At 42.5% G+C, this 13,783-nt stretch overlaps 1 protein-coding gene across 1 annotated transcript in view; it reads left to right on the forward strand.

Annotated features, from left to right (window-relative positions):
• SH3RF3 (SH3 domain containing ring finger 3) overlaps positions 1 to 13,783 on the forward strand; it is a 271,225-nt gene that overhangs the window by 211,082 nt on the left and 46,360 nt on the right. The window contains exon 5 of the mRNA XM_068425367.1: positions 10,585 to 10,685. Within this exon, the coding sequence (XP_068281468.1) occupies positions 10,585 to 10,685 (101 nt within the window). The remainder of the gene's footprint in view (positions 1 to 10,584; positions 10,686 to 13,783) is intronic.

Consider the following 13,783-nt stretch of genomic DNA (forward strand, 5'->3'; position numbering starts at 1 on the left):
TCAAAAAGCATTATTGCAGCCCAAGGACCCAGTCACCCCAAGTGTAGTATTTGCATGTATGAATACATATCTCTGCTTTTGGGGGCCTTACTATTTGCTTTCTGGTTTGAGGATTTTAAACATTTTCTTTTGTAAACTTTGCTAGGAATGTGGATCTGTTGAGAAAAGGTGGAGCTGACGTTCTCGATGTATTCTCTTTACTGTAGGAACAGCCTTCAGAAAAAATGCCTCACTTATAAGAGTAGTAATAAAATCACAAGAGCTACCAAGATGAATTGACCTGCTTTCAGCCTTCTTAGTTAGGTCTACAAAGAGTCCAGAATTTGCCTCTTACAAAATGTATATTAGAATTGTGCAGCTATATTTATGTATCTATTAATCCCATAATAGTAGGGGTTACATTTTAATTAAAAATGTCAGAAATTCAGTTCCTTCTCTGCCATCTGCTAAGACCTGACATGACTCTGAAACAATTAATGGTGCTGCAGCCTTAGACAGAAAATCAGTTCAGCATTTTTCTTTTATTCACGTGGCTGAGCACCAGCCAAAGTAGCGTAAACAAAGGGCCCCTGAGCTCTTACATCAAGGCATTCGGGGCAGTGAGAATCTTGTCTTCGGATCGTTTTGTTCTAAAATGTGTTTGCCGCTTTTAAGTAAATGTCCTGTATGTCTTGTTAGGGGTTTGACATCTTGACAACCTGTAAACTGACTCTACTGCTGCTTCAGAAGAGCTCAGTGACGTTGCTGAGAGCATGGGCAGGTTGGTAGGAAGGCTGTGCGTGTAGCTGCCGAACTTACTGATGACCTCTATAGCAGGAATATGTCTCACCTTTTTTTTCCTTGCTTGAAGAGGAACCTCTCTGCCCTGCAAGTCATCATCAGAGCCCTTGAGTGGTTCTCTCTGTAACCATCTCAGGCTCCTGCTAGTTTTCAGCAGTGGTCAGCCAAAGCATATTTCTTACAGGGGAAACAACTAATTTACAGTTTCAGTGCTGACTATCTAGCAAATTTATGCCTTTCCTTTCACCATTAGAATCCAGATGTGGTTTACTGTGCCTTTATATCGTGTCCTTGAAATTCCAGGCACTTTATCGTTGTTTCTTTAACAGATGTCCTCATAAAAAGAAATAAAGAAGTTTTGTTCAGTTTAGTAGGTATGAGCTTCTCTGGTATATATCAGGATTGGTATTTAGTTTGAAGGGGAGTTTCTACCTTTTTAAAAAGTTTGACACAGTTTTCCTATAGCCTGTCCTTTGAACAAGCAGAATTCAGTTACAGGAGTTCTTGAATGACATCCGGTCCCCTACCTCAGGCAGCTGGCTGGTGCCTAGTGAAACAGCCTTCTGAAAACAAGCATCCATTTTCCTTGTAGACCTGAGGCGCCTACATCTGAGGCACCTGCTTTTTCTCTGCTGACATGAGAGGAAGCAGAGACATCGAAGGCTTTTTACTGTAGGAACTTAAAATTTAGGTGCAAATTTTAGTTGTTCCAGTAAATGTAGGATATATTCCACCCCTTAGAAGTGATTTCATGCATAGTACTATATTCCTGTGGCTTTTGTCAGTTTTTGTGAGTTGAAACCAGGCTCTCATGCCAAGCTGACAGGTTTTTTGTTTTTATGAGTAGTTAGACTATTATAAGCCTTCTGCTTCTCCAGGAGGGCACAGATTTATGCATATTGAACACTGACATGCAGACCAGAGTATGAAATTGCATGTTTTGAAAGCACTTCTGCATATCATTAATTTAATAATTGAAGACTACAGGCCTTCTATAACGTGCATTTTGAAATGAGTGATGGTCTAAAAAACATCTTCATTGACTGCAAACCTAGAGGTGCTCAAAGGTAGAAGAATCAACTTCAAGCCACCTCAGCTGGATAAAATAGTGACTGGAAGACTACAATAGACAGGATACAAAGCATTTCTTTTCAAAGAGGCAATGCTGGGGTCTTTATTTCACTTGCAGACAAATTTACTTCTTGACACTTTTTGTTGCATGCTGAGTATCACTCACTGAATGTAAGATGTCCATTGAAAAGGTTATAGTGTTTGTCCATCATGCAGAATGTCCTATCATGCTGGCAAAATGGATTTTTATTGAAGATGTAAGTAGTGCTGCAGGTCTGTGATGGAGCTGAAGCTGAATTAGGTTACGGGTGCAGAGGAGCAGTTCGTAACTGAGACTCCCTGGGGAGCAGGAAAGGTCCCCCCCGCCAGTAATCATGCCTAGGCCTCAGATGGCTTGTCTTGCTTCCATTTTCACCTCTTATGAATTATTCTTCCCTGCTATTTGGAAAGGTCATAGGTCAGTACTGCTCCAAATCCCCTGGTTTTTGACAGAAAATGCATCTCATGAATAATGAAATGTGGCTTTGTGCACACCAGGATAACAGCTGAGTGAGAAAGAAAGGATCCTCCCTGCAGAAGGAACTTCTATGTGTTGTTTGAACAACTCATCACGATGCACAAGAAGTCCATTTGTGTCTGTGAGTGTTAGTACAGGCTCCTAACCAGAGGCCACATGTTCAGGAAAAGCTGAGAACAATGTCTTGCACGCTCCCAGTTCCAAAGAGTGACAGTATTTGAAATGAAAAATGTTCCTTGAAGTGTCTCACTATATAAATCATTTGGAACTGTGACTCCTTATCAGTTATTTAGAAGTGCTGAATTTTAGCTGAGAAAATGTAATAGCAGAACTCTTGTTGAGCCTTGGCTGATAACCTAAATGTGCTGACCATGAGAAGCATACAGATTATACATAAAATCCAGAGACTAAAAATGAACCTTGAATTTTCAAGTGCACAACAGGCTCTGAGAAAAGAAGAGAAATTCAGGCATTTTTCAGCTTTGGCCTGAAGTCCAAATTCTATCTAACCTGCTCTGCTGCTGGCTGTGAATGACAACTGACTGGACACCCGTTAATGAGAGTGAGACAGCTGAAACCAAGGGCAGCTATCTCAGGAGGCCGCAGCGGTCAAAATGGGAAAAGAGAAGTAATATTAGTCCGACCTGCGTTTCTGTCGTTTAGATCAAAATGCGTCATGAAAACAGCATAACAGACTTTGCTGAAGTCTAACCTAAACTGCTTCATTGTCTTTGTACATTCCCAATTCTACCTAAAATTATTTAGAACTGGTTCCAAACATTGCCTATTTGTTGCATCTCTATTTTAAGTAATTTTGTAAGGAAGTCTTGTTGGGGATTTTGTAGGTGGGAAGGAGTTAAGTTTTTTTAAGCAGAGACTTTTGAGCAGGCATGTAAGCTGCATTTTTTTTTTGCTACCAATAGGTCTTTGAATATACTCTGTGCATATTGGGATATATTACATTATTTGTCAAAACTTGCAAACGAGACACATGAGCTGACTCAATGTATTGACTGATTACATAAGCTACCAAGAATCCAGGTCAAAGCAAAATCACCTTTCAAAAGGTACCAGTTTAGAGACAGTGTCTTCTCTTTATCCTATAATTTGCCTCATCACAAATACATTAGGAAAGATTTTTCAAGAACCCCAAAACCTAATTTTTTACAGGATCTAGGTAGAGAAGGTGAGCTTTAGAAGGGGTTAGTCAACTGTGCATGAAATCCCATTGCCTGTAAAACATAAACAAAATTTTTCTTTCCAGATGCTCCTCAGGGTAGTAACCCAAAAACATTTTGCCACTGAAATCATTTTTGCACAGGGCTAATCCTGAGGCGTTACGCTACCTGCCAGTCAAATACTGATTTGGAAGCCTCAAGAGCAAGCAAGGCACTCTCTTGATATTTACACTATACCACAAAATCCTCTCTGTCCAGCACACGCTATGTGTACATGCATGACATTTGAACTGAAATGACTACAGTGTGTATTTGCACTTTTTTGTTTGTTTGGGGTTTTTGTTTATTTGTTTAACCAGTAGTATCTCCCTGGAGGGGCACTTCCTACAGGAGGCATTGCATGGGATTCTGATGAGTTTGTTGTGCAGTTATCAAAAGGCTAATTATGAACATGGGATTAAATTAACATCTTTTGGAGGTCAAGCTTTCACTTTAAGCTTTCCTGTCTCTCTGCTTTCATGTTCTTTGATCCCAGAATTGCAAGAAACGATTTCCTATAAAACCATTTAAAACCTCATGGTGGAGATCTAGACACTGGTGTTCAGTGCTGAAAGGGTTATTCTGAAAGAGAAACAAGGCTGAATAAAATATAATTCTCATGATGCTCCTCCACATAATGCTTAATTAGTCCTCATTTGGGGGAACTGAGAAGCTGCAAACCAGAATAATCAGTGCTTTTATGGATGGTAATGTCAGATGAACATTTGGAAGAAGATGATGAAAAATATTTGTTTTTTTTTTTCTTCCAACTTGCAGCCATCCTTAGATTGCAGGATAGTGGAAATGGAAGCTCAGGAAACACATTTACGTGACTTCTCCAGCTCTGTGTATAGCGCCATGAGCTATTCACAGAAGACATGGTCTAGAGTTTTTGGCCTATTATGAGCCAAAAAATAATCAGGGCCAAAGTGGTGCTAGAACAGCCTAGCATAATATTCTGTCTCACTGTCATCCACAGCCACAGATACTTAAAGGTTGTAAGAATCCCTCAGTAAATACTAAATCATATAAATTTAGCTCCAGTTTTTGCAGGAAGGAACTGGGTATTTATGCAGCCATTTATGCAGCTGCAGCTGTTACCATGCACATTTGTTTTTCACACACATCACATTATGGAAGAAAAAGTCTTACTCTAGAATTGGTAAGTCCGTTTCAGCTCCCACTTTGGTAATTAGCATTTGATGAGGCTACTTGATCTTGCGTGTAACACTTTTCATCAATACTTGGTGGCACTACCATGCATTAAGTGCTAATACGTTATTTCTAGGAACATTAAGGCCTGGAGTGATTGACACAGTCATTGTTTTATGGAGTCAGCGAATTAGAGAAACGAGTCACAGGAATCTTAAAGATCATTAGCCTATTTTTTGTGATATTTCCAGAGGATGGTATGTCAACCTACGTGAGTTGAATGAGTGTTTTTCTCTTATTTTAAAGCAATATTAAAGAGAAATTTAAAGTAAGTTGTAAATATGCATTCAAGACATTAAAAGAAATTTTCCCATGAATTAATGAATGTGATAAGTGCCCTGTGGTGAGACAGTGCTGGATTTGCTTTGAAGTCAAAGTAGAGATTTCTGGCTGGTGATTTCCTAGATGATAAGAACATTCGTCTGATAGCAGCAGCAATTATTTTTCTGTGAAGGCTGCTGCAGCCTGCAATATCATTGTACTCTGTTTCTAGTTTTATCACTGTCTTCATGACTTCTATTCCCCTCCAAGACCAAGTCCCGTGCTTTTGCAAGGCACTTCACTAATTCCCACAGGCACCGTGACTTTTCGAGTTAAACCAGAAACGTGGCCTTAAAGTACTGGTGGAAATCTAAAGTAACCCTACAAGGGAGAGAAAAAGATAGTTTATGCTGGAATTCCAGACTACTAATTCTTATGCTTTCTTACGTGTGTGGATGGGAAGAGAGAAAAGGAATGAATTTGAGCTGAAGTTTCAGCCCAGATGAGTGGTTATTACCTTTAATTTCCTGGTCTATGTGGGCTTGTCAGTAATGTTTTGCCAGGCTGGTTGCTTTTAAATATATATCAGAGCTAACACAAAAGGCAGGAACATGTCAGCAGTGTATTATTTACCCAGGAGTACGTGCTATAAACTGTAATAGAAATATATCATTACGTATACATTAAAGTGCAGTTTGTTTTGATGCTCCTGTAGTTCTCTTGCAAATAATACTTATCAGTTGGAGTAGGAATAAGATCCATCTGAGCTTAGACACAGTGTGGTGACTTCTGAGGAAGTCAGACTGTTTGTTCTCACCAAGAAATGCTGACCCTCAGGCTGGACAGTCATCTGCAACGTTCATTTTTGTCAGCTAGTTTTGCCTCTCTTCATTTTACATGCCACCTGAATGGTGCCTGGTGCCTTGACTTACTTAAGCATCTAAAAGTGGTATTGCAAATGCAACCAAGAGCAGACATGCTGTGCTCCACTGCTGTTTTGCTCCAGAGGACCACGCTGCTGCTGGGACTAGATGAAGTTTAGCCAAGCCCCAAGATACCTTTGTGAAGAGCCTTTCTTCATTCTTGGCCCTCACATAAAGTCTCCTTGTAACAGTCAACATGGAGACTGTGAGGAAGAACCAGATGATTTTTAGAACCACATGATTTTTAAGGATGCCTCAAGGCATGAGTTATGAGTTTCTATAAGACATTAGCTTAAGTGTTGGGGGGAGAGGGAGGAGTTGTGTTTCAGTGGTCATAAGGAGGCTGTTGTGTTTACAGACATAAAGCAAAAAGTCCTTTTATATTACTATCCAGCCCATGGGTACATAATCACCTGCTACACCAGAGTAGCTGGTGATAAAAACAGACAGCATAGCATGAGCTGGGCATGAGATACCTGTCATGCAGCATCGTTGTGCCCGTGTGTATAGTCCGGGAGTTTGACTCAAGATTTAGCCTTCTGCAGTATGGGTGATGTTGCTGTGTTACTAATGGGCACAAAGGAGCAGCAATTAGAGCAGAGGTATCCGGAGGTGTTCTTCAGCACGTCATCATGAAGCCACTTTCCCCTGCTGGCTGGCAGCTGGGGCTGTATTGCCCCTTGGAAGAGACGAGCTGTTGCTGTTGAGCTGAAAATATTGGCGGTGGTAAGTGGTACTCAGAGGATGCCAGATTGGAGTGGGAGCATGAAGAAGTCATATTTGGTGGTTTAGTGGCCTAAGTAAATGGGATGAGAGCTGTTGGCAGTGTCTAGTTCAGAAAACTGCACACTACCATTAGAGTAAACGGCCTCCTAATCGGGAGGTGTGCTACAGTGTGATTACCCAGCAGGTCACGTCTGGGAATTCAATGGCCAACTGTTTAAAGGCATTAGAGGCTTATAAGGATAGAGAGGGGCACCAAATGGCACTTTCAGAAGTGACTCTTATTACTTAGATTGCAATAATATCCATGGGAATCAGACAGTGAAGTACTTCTTAATGCCTTCCTGAGAAAACTCTGCAAGGTGCCTGTTTTTATCAATAGGTGCCCACAAGACTCTTAAAAACCTGGCTGTCAGAGACATCCCCTCCCGGCTAAGGCTTAGCAACAGTGAGTAGCAGACGTGGAAGGAGGGTTAAGACACAAATGCTGCAGTGTTTGAGTCCTCCCTGTGTAATGCCTGTGCGTGGCTGCATTTGTGTGCCTGGTGCCACAGGAAGGTGGATCACGCAGGGACATGCCATCAGAAAGGAAGGATGTGGCACGCAGACCTCCCAAAAGGTATCAAAGCAGAGAACAAAAAAATCAGAGCATCATCTCAGATTCCCATTCCCCTGAGCAGAAGAAGAGGAAAGGAGGACATGTTTAGTGCCTTGTTCCTTAGATCACAATAGCAGAAGTACAACTTGGCTCCAGGGCAAAATAAAGAAGGAAAACAAACTAAGCCCTCCTACCAGCTGTGATGGAGAAAGGCCTGCTGTGTTCTCCAGGAGGTTTATTAGTGTTACCTGTAGCTGGGGAGACCCACATAAAATTGTAGGAATGGAAAGTGGAAAGTTAAACTTCCAACAAAGGTAATTAAAAGTATGAAGGAGTAGTAGATTATTCTTTCACAAAATTCAGTCTCTTCAAAACCCTGTTGCAAATACTATCTTGTGAAATAATCTAGCAATATTGTGTCTTGTAATATGAGCTAATTAGTGATGCATAAGAGAAAGGATAGGACCTTGAAAGAGGAAGCTTAGAAAGCCTTCACCAGCTGTGTCAGGGACTGTAGTTTAAATGCAAGGCTGGTGAACATTCAGATGCTTAGTAGCAATCAGACAGCCACCGAGAGAATTCATCAAGGAGCACAGAGGCGGGTGAAGTTGCAGAGCAGAATACTGGTGTGAAAGTAAATGCCAAGATGTGAACAGAGGAGCTGAATTCAATGCAGTGGAAGGCCAGCAGGTCCTGTGGAGTAAAACCTGATGATAAAAAGTGGGGTCAATAGGCAGACTGGCAAGTACACCACCGTCTCAAAGCCTGCAGGGGAGAGCAGCTAAATTAAAACTGGAGCACAATTCAGGAAGCAAGCACCTATGTAGTTTGGATGCATATGATACTAATCTGTGCAAAGTGGCAAAAATGAACGGTTTGTAGAGTCCAGGCTGGCACCGATGCAGCAATATTACAGTAGCAGGCCATAGGCAAGAAACTGAATGTCAGATGGATAGAGAACATACAGGACTATGGAGATTTGTTTGGGATTGTTCAAGGGAAGAAAGCAACATTTTCATCTAGCAACACTGAATGATGATTACAGGATGACTTGATCCCTAGGACTGTATGTTAGTAGAAGCGTAATAGCACATAGAAAGTACTTGGGCTCATGCTTCCACTAATAGAGAAGACACAGAAGCCACCACTATCAGTGAAAACAGGCAAATAGATGATGCTTAGACCCCTATGCTGCTCTCTGGGCTTGAGCTCGTCTCTGTGCTTCAGAGTCAGGTAGGCTTAGCCCAGGGTGCCTGCAGTGGGCACTCCTGGCTGGGATAACAGCACCTCTGCAAACTCTGCCTTCATTGAGGTGTGAGGAGAGAGGATCATAGGAGCTAAGGAAGGAGTAGCACATGCCTTACACAGCTATGATCTTCTCTGCCTTTACGGTTGCACCCTGAGGCTGTTCACTCAGCTCTGTTTTTGCATGAGGTAAAAACAAAGTAGTTTGTCCTACCAGAAAAGGGTGGGGACTGATGTGTTTTCTGTTTTCTTGGAGGCAGCTTCTCTAGCTCGGAGCAGGCGTACACTGGTGGCACAACATGAAGAAGTTTGAACCAGCTGATTTCTCACTTACCTCCTGGGTGAGACAGTTGCCAGGTCTCTCAGCCCGGCAACTTCTGCAATCCCTAACCCCATTAACTGTCTCAAAATGACAAATGAAGAATCATTCTCCAGCTATCCTTACATTTTTGGTTGGGTTGGGTTTTTTTTTCTGTAAGTTGATATTACCTCACTGACGTGACAGGCAGGATTAATAAAGCCTTAGTCACAGAACTGGAAAGAATGCTTACTTTTACACATAAGACTAAGAACTGCCTGGAACCTTCCTTGTTTGAGCAAGCAGCCAGAAAATAAGGGGAAATAATGAGAGAAAAGGACATATACTTGTCACTACAACTTCATGATTGAGCGTAGATGTCGGTGAGAGAGGAGACAGCTTGCTGCTCATTGCCAAAGCTACGGAATCACAGAGCAGTGTCTTCATATTTTGCTGCATGATTTCCTAATGATATTGTGTTAATATACAGCAAAGCAATATAGCTCAGCAATGCACTATCGAGACATGACACTGTAATGATTACGTGGGCTTCTTTGGAATGCTTGAAATCCATTAATTAAGTAACAGTGTGTATCTTGGTTTAATTCAGTGTCTTAGTTTAATTCAGTGTCACTTGTAAGTGCAAAAAATGTCCCTATGTGTCTGTTCCCAAAATAAATCAATATTTACTGCTTGTAAGATAGCATCTGGAAAGAGAAAAGCTGCACTGGAGGTCTGTGAACTACTCAGAATCTTTGTTGTATGTAACAGGCTCTGTCTGAACCTGCAATTTGTGCACAAACTTTGGATCCTACTTTGTGGAGTCATTCTGCATATGAATGTGCGTGCAGCATTTGGTTAGGCTTGCTAAAAAAGTCTTTTGCTCAAGTAAACTATTACAAGTCCCATCAGCCCAGCTCTGCCCTGTCTTTGCAGCAAAGATCTCTTGCTACAGGCCTTGGCATTACTTCAGGAGAAGTTTCCAGTCAGGATTCATTTTTGACATAGATGAATGAGGACTTTCGTGAGACAGCTCAAAAGAGTTTGCCCTATGTACTTTTGCTAAGCATTAGGCTTTGAAAAATGAACGATTACATTTAGAATTGCCTTTCAACATTAATAGCTGGAAAAGATCTGCCCAGTTCTCTATGAGAGTGGGGATTTATTTGCTGTGGTAAAAGTGGAGTGGACTCCTACTTTCTTCATTCAGAGGTACTCCTATTTTGGGTTATGTTGTCACCTTTTTCTTAAGGAGAGGAATATTCCTGATGATAAAAACAGTATACAGAGATGAGACTGCATTTTGGAAATTGAACAGTATCTTCTTCTCCATAGATCCATAACCATTAACCAAAAGAGTACAAATTTTAAAACAAACTTTTGAGGGAAAAGGTTACCTTTAGCAAAGAAGGTACTATTGCAGAGATGTACACGTTGAGCTGATTTTACAAAGCAGTCAAGTAGTTTTATGTTCTAAAATTTTAAGATCTGCACACAAGGTACAACTAAATTTCTCTGACAGGTACATGGAAATGCTGTTAATAACCTAATATCCCTTGTGTCAGAAATGTATTTTTGGAATGTGTAAGGATAAAAGATGTCTTTTTTTAATGCAGTATCATGAGTCTGGGAACTGATAAAAGACGTGATTTTTTTCCTCTCTGCCTTCACCCCATAGCTTTTGAGGAAATGGTGGGCTTCATCCTGATCCTTGTATGTTCTTCTTTTTGTATTTTCAGGACTCCTCTTCAATTGGAACAGCCACGGTGGCTGGTCCCAGGACAAGCGCAATAACTGGAGATCAGGGAACACCACCGAAGGTCCAGCTCCCCCTCAATATGTAAGCAGCTCATCTCAGTCACTGAGTACTCTTTATTTCCAATCGTGTGCATGTCTGTGTGTGTGTTTGAAACCTGAAAGCCTGAATCCCAGCTCAGGAGCATTCTGAGAAGAGTGAGATTGCAATTTCATACATGAAACAGCCTCTACTTAAATTGAAAAATGAGTAGAGAAAGGCAATACTTCCCCCTTTCTCTGTGAGCCCTTTTAGATTCCTGGTATATTTATTACAGCTGTATGAATCACTGTGAAGCAAATGGAATGCCTCTCAGCTACAGAAAATCTTCTTCCTTCATTTAAAGCTCTTAAAAAGGTGTAGTCCCATGCAATCAAACACCTGATACATTCATCATTAACCAGAAAAAATGACCCAGTTGTATTTTTTTCAGTCCCATAAACAAAGGCAATGAATGAACTTCTAAAGTGCAAGGGTATCATGGGCATATGAGCTTATTGAATAGTGTCTGGAATAACAGAAGGTTGACTAGACACAGAACAAAAAGGGTAGACTTCATTAAAACTCCCCAAAAGGAGAGTTTATGACCTTTGGAAGAAGGGGCAGGTGACTCAGGAAGACAACAAAGATGTCGTGAGGCTATGCAGGGAGAAAATTAGAAGGGCCAAAGCCCAACTAGAATTTAATCTGGCTACTGCCATAAAAGACAATAAAAAATCTTTCTATAGATATATTAGCAACAAAAGGAGGGCCAAGGTGAATCTCCATCCTTTATTGAATGTGGGGGGAAATGTAGTGACAAAGGCTGAGGAAAAGGCTGAGGTGCTTAATGTCTTCTTTGCCTCAGTCTTTAGCAGTAAGACCAGTTGTTCTCCAGGTACCCAGCCTCCTGAGCTGGAAGGTAGGGACGGGGAGCAGAATGAAGCCCCCATAATCCAAGGGGAAATGGTTAGTGACCTGCTATGCCACTTAGACACACACAAGTCTATGGGGCTGGATGGGATCCACCCAAGGGTACTGAGAGAGCTGGCAGAAGTGCTCACCAAACCGCTTTCCATCATTTATCAGCAGTCCTGGCTAACTGGGGAGGTCCCAGTTGAATGGAAGTTAGCAAAAGTGATGCCCATCTACAAGAAGGGCTAGAAGGAGGATCCAGGGAACTACAGGCCTGTCAGCCTGACCTCAGTGCCAGGGAAGGTTATGGAGCAGATCATCCTGAGCGCCATCACGGGGCACGTACAGGACAACCAGGCGATCAGGCCCAGTCAGCATGGGTGTATGAAAGGCAGGTCCTGCTTGAGTACCCTGATCTCCTCTGTGACAAGGTGACCCGCTTACTGGATGAGGGAAAGGCTGTGGACATTGTCTACCTAGACTTTAGTAAAGTCTTTGACACTGTTTCCCACTGCATCCTCCTAGAGAAACTGACTGCTCATGGCTTGGATGGGCATATGCTTTGCTGGGTGAAAAACTGGCTGGATGGCCGAGCCCAAAGAGTTGTGGTGAATGGAGTTAAAAATCCAGCTGATGTCTGGTCACAAGCGGTGTTCCCCAGGGCTCAGTATTGGGGCCAGTTCTCTTTAATATCTTTATCAATGATCTGGATGAAGGGATCCAGGGCACCCTCAGTAAGCTCACAGACACCAAGTTGGGCGGGAGTGTTGATCTGCTTGAGGGAAGGCTCTACAGAGGGATCTTGACAGGTTGGATCGATGGGCCAAGGCCAACTGTATGAGGTTCAACAAGGCCAAGTGTCAGGCCCTGCACTTGGGGCACAACAACCCCATGCAGCGCTACAGGCTTGGGGAAGAGTGGCTGGAAAGCTGCCTGGCAGAAAAGGGCCTGGGGGTGTTGATCGATAACTGACTGAATATGAGCCAGCAGCGTGCCCAGATGGGCAAGAAGGCCAACAGCATCCTGGCTTGTATCAGAAATAGTGTGGCCAGCAGGACCAAGGAAGTGATCGTCCCCCTGTAGTCAGCACTGGTGACGCCACACCACGAATCCTGTGTTCAGTTTTGGGCCCCTCACTACAAGAAAGACATTGAGGTGCTGGAGCGAGTCCAAAGAAGGGCAACAAAGCTGGTGAAGGTTCTAGAGCACAAATCTTATGAGGAGCGGCTGAGGGAGCTGGGGCTGTTTAGTCTGGAGAAAAGGAGGCTTAGGGGAGACCTTATCACTCTCTACAACTACCTGAAAGGAGGTTGTAGCAAGGTGGGTGTCGGTCTCTTCTCCCAGGTAACAAGTGATAGGACAAGAGGAAGCAGCCTCAAGTTGTGCCAGGGGAGGATTAGATTGGGTATCAGGAAAAATTTATTCACCAAAAGGGTTGTCAAACAGTGGGACAGGCTGCCCAGGGAAGTGGTTGAGTCTCCGTCCCTGGAGGTATTTAAAAGACGTGTAGATGTGGTGCTTAGGGACATGGTTTAGTGGTGGACTTGGTAGTGTTAGGTTAACGGTTGGACTTGATCTTAAAGGTCCTTTCCAACCAAAATGATTCTATGATTATAATAAATCTCTTCTAGCCTGGTTGGTTTATCTGGTACCTGTCTAGTTAAACTACGGAACCCCTTCCTCTCATTGCGTATACCTTGTCAAAGCAGTAGAACTATATAGACACACACACATATGCACAGCAGTATTTTGGGGATTTATGACATGGCTAAAACAAGGTATGAATACCAATAAAATCCTAAAATAACAAAGCAAATCTGCTTTAAGAAGAATAGGGGGGTTGGAACAGAACCAAAGAAGATTTGTTATTGGCTGCTAAGGTGAGATCTTCTTACCTGAGGGTTACCACGTGTCACTGACTACTCACAGAGGGATCTCATCATCACCCTGTGGTCACCCTGTGGAGCCTGTGTGGCACGTAGTGGGACACAAATTTTTTTCAAACATTACTCAGACTAGGAAGCAGTAACTGGCAGTATTTCCAGTATTTAGTTGCTGAATCAGGACATTTTCCAGCTCTCCAGCAATGCCCCTGCCTCCGTGCCTCAGCAAGCCTCCTCTTCTGCCTCCCATGCTTCTCCTGTCGTCTTCCCCTCGTAATCCAGTCTGTCATTTTTCATTTGTGAGCCAAGTTCCAGTCACAGAGGAAGCTTTATGTGAAAGCTGTAGCAGAACTGGGGAGATACAAC

The sequence above is a fragment of the Nyctibius grandis genome, chromosome 2 (genome assembly GCF_013368605.1).
Source record: "Nyctibius grandis isolate bNycGra1 chromosome 2, bNycGra1.pri, whole genome shotgun sequence".
NCBI lineage: Eukaryota > Metazoa > Chordata > Aves > Nyctibiiformes > Nyctibiidae > Nyctibius > Nyctibius grandis.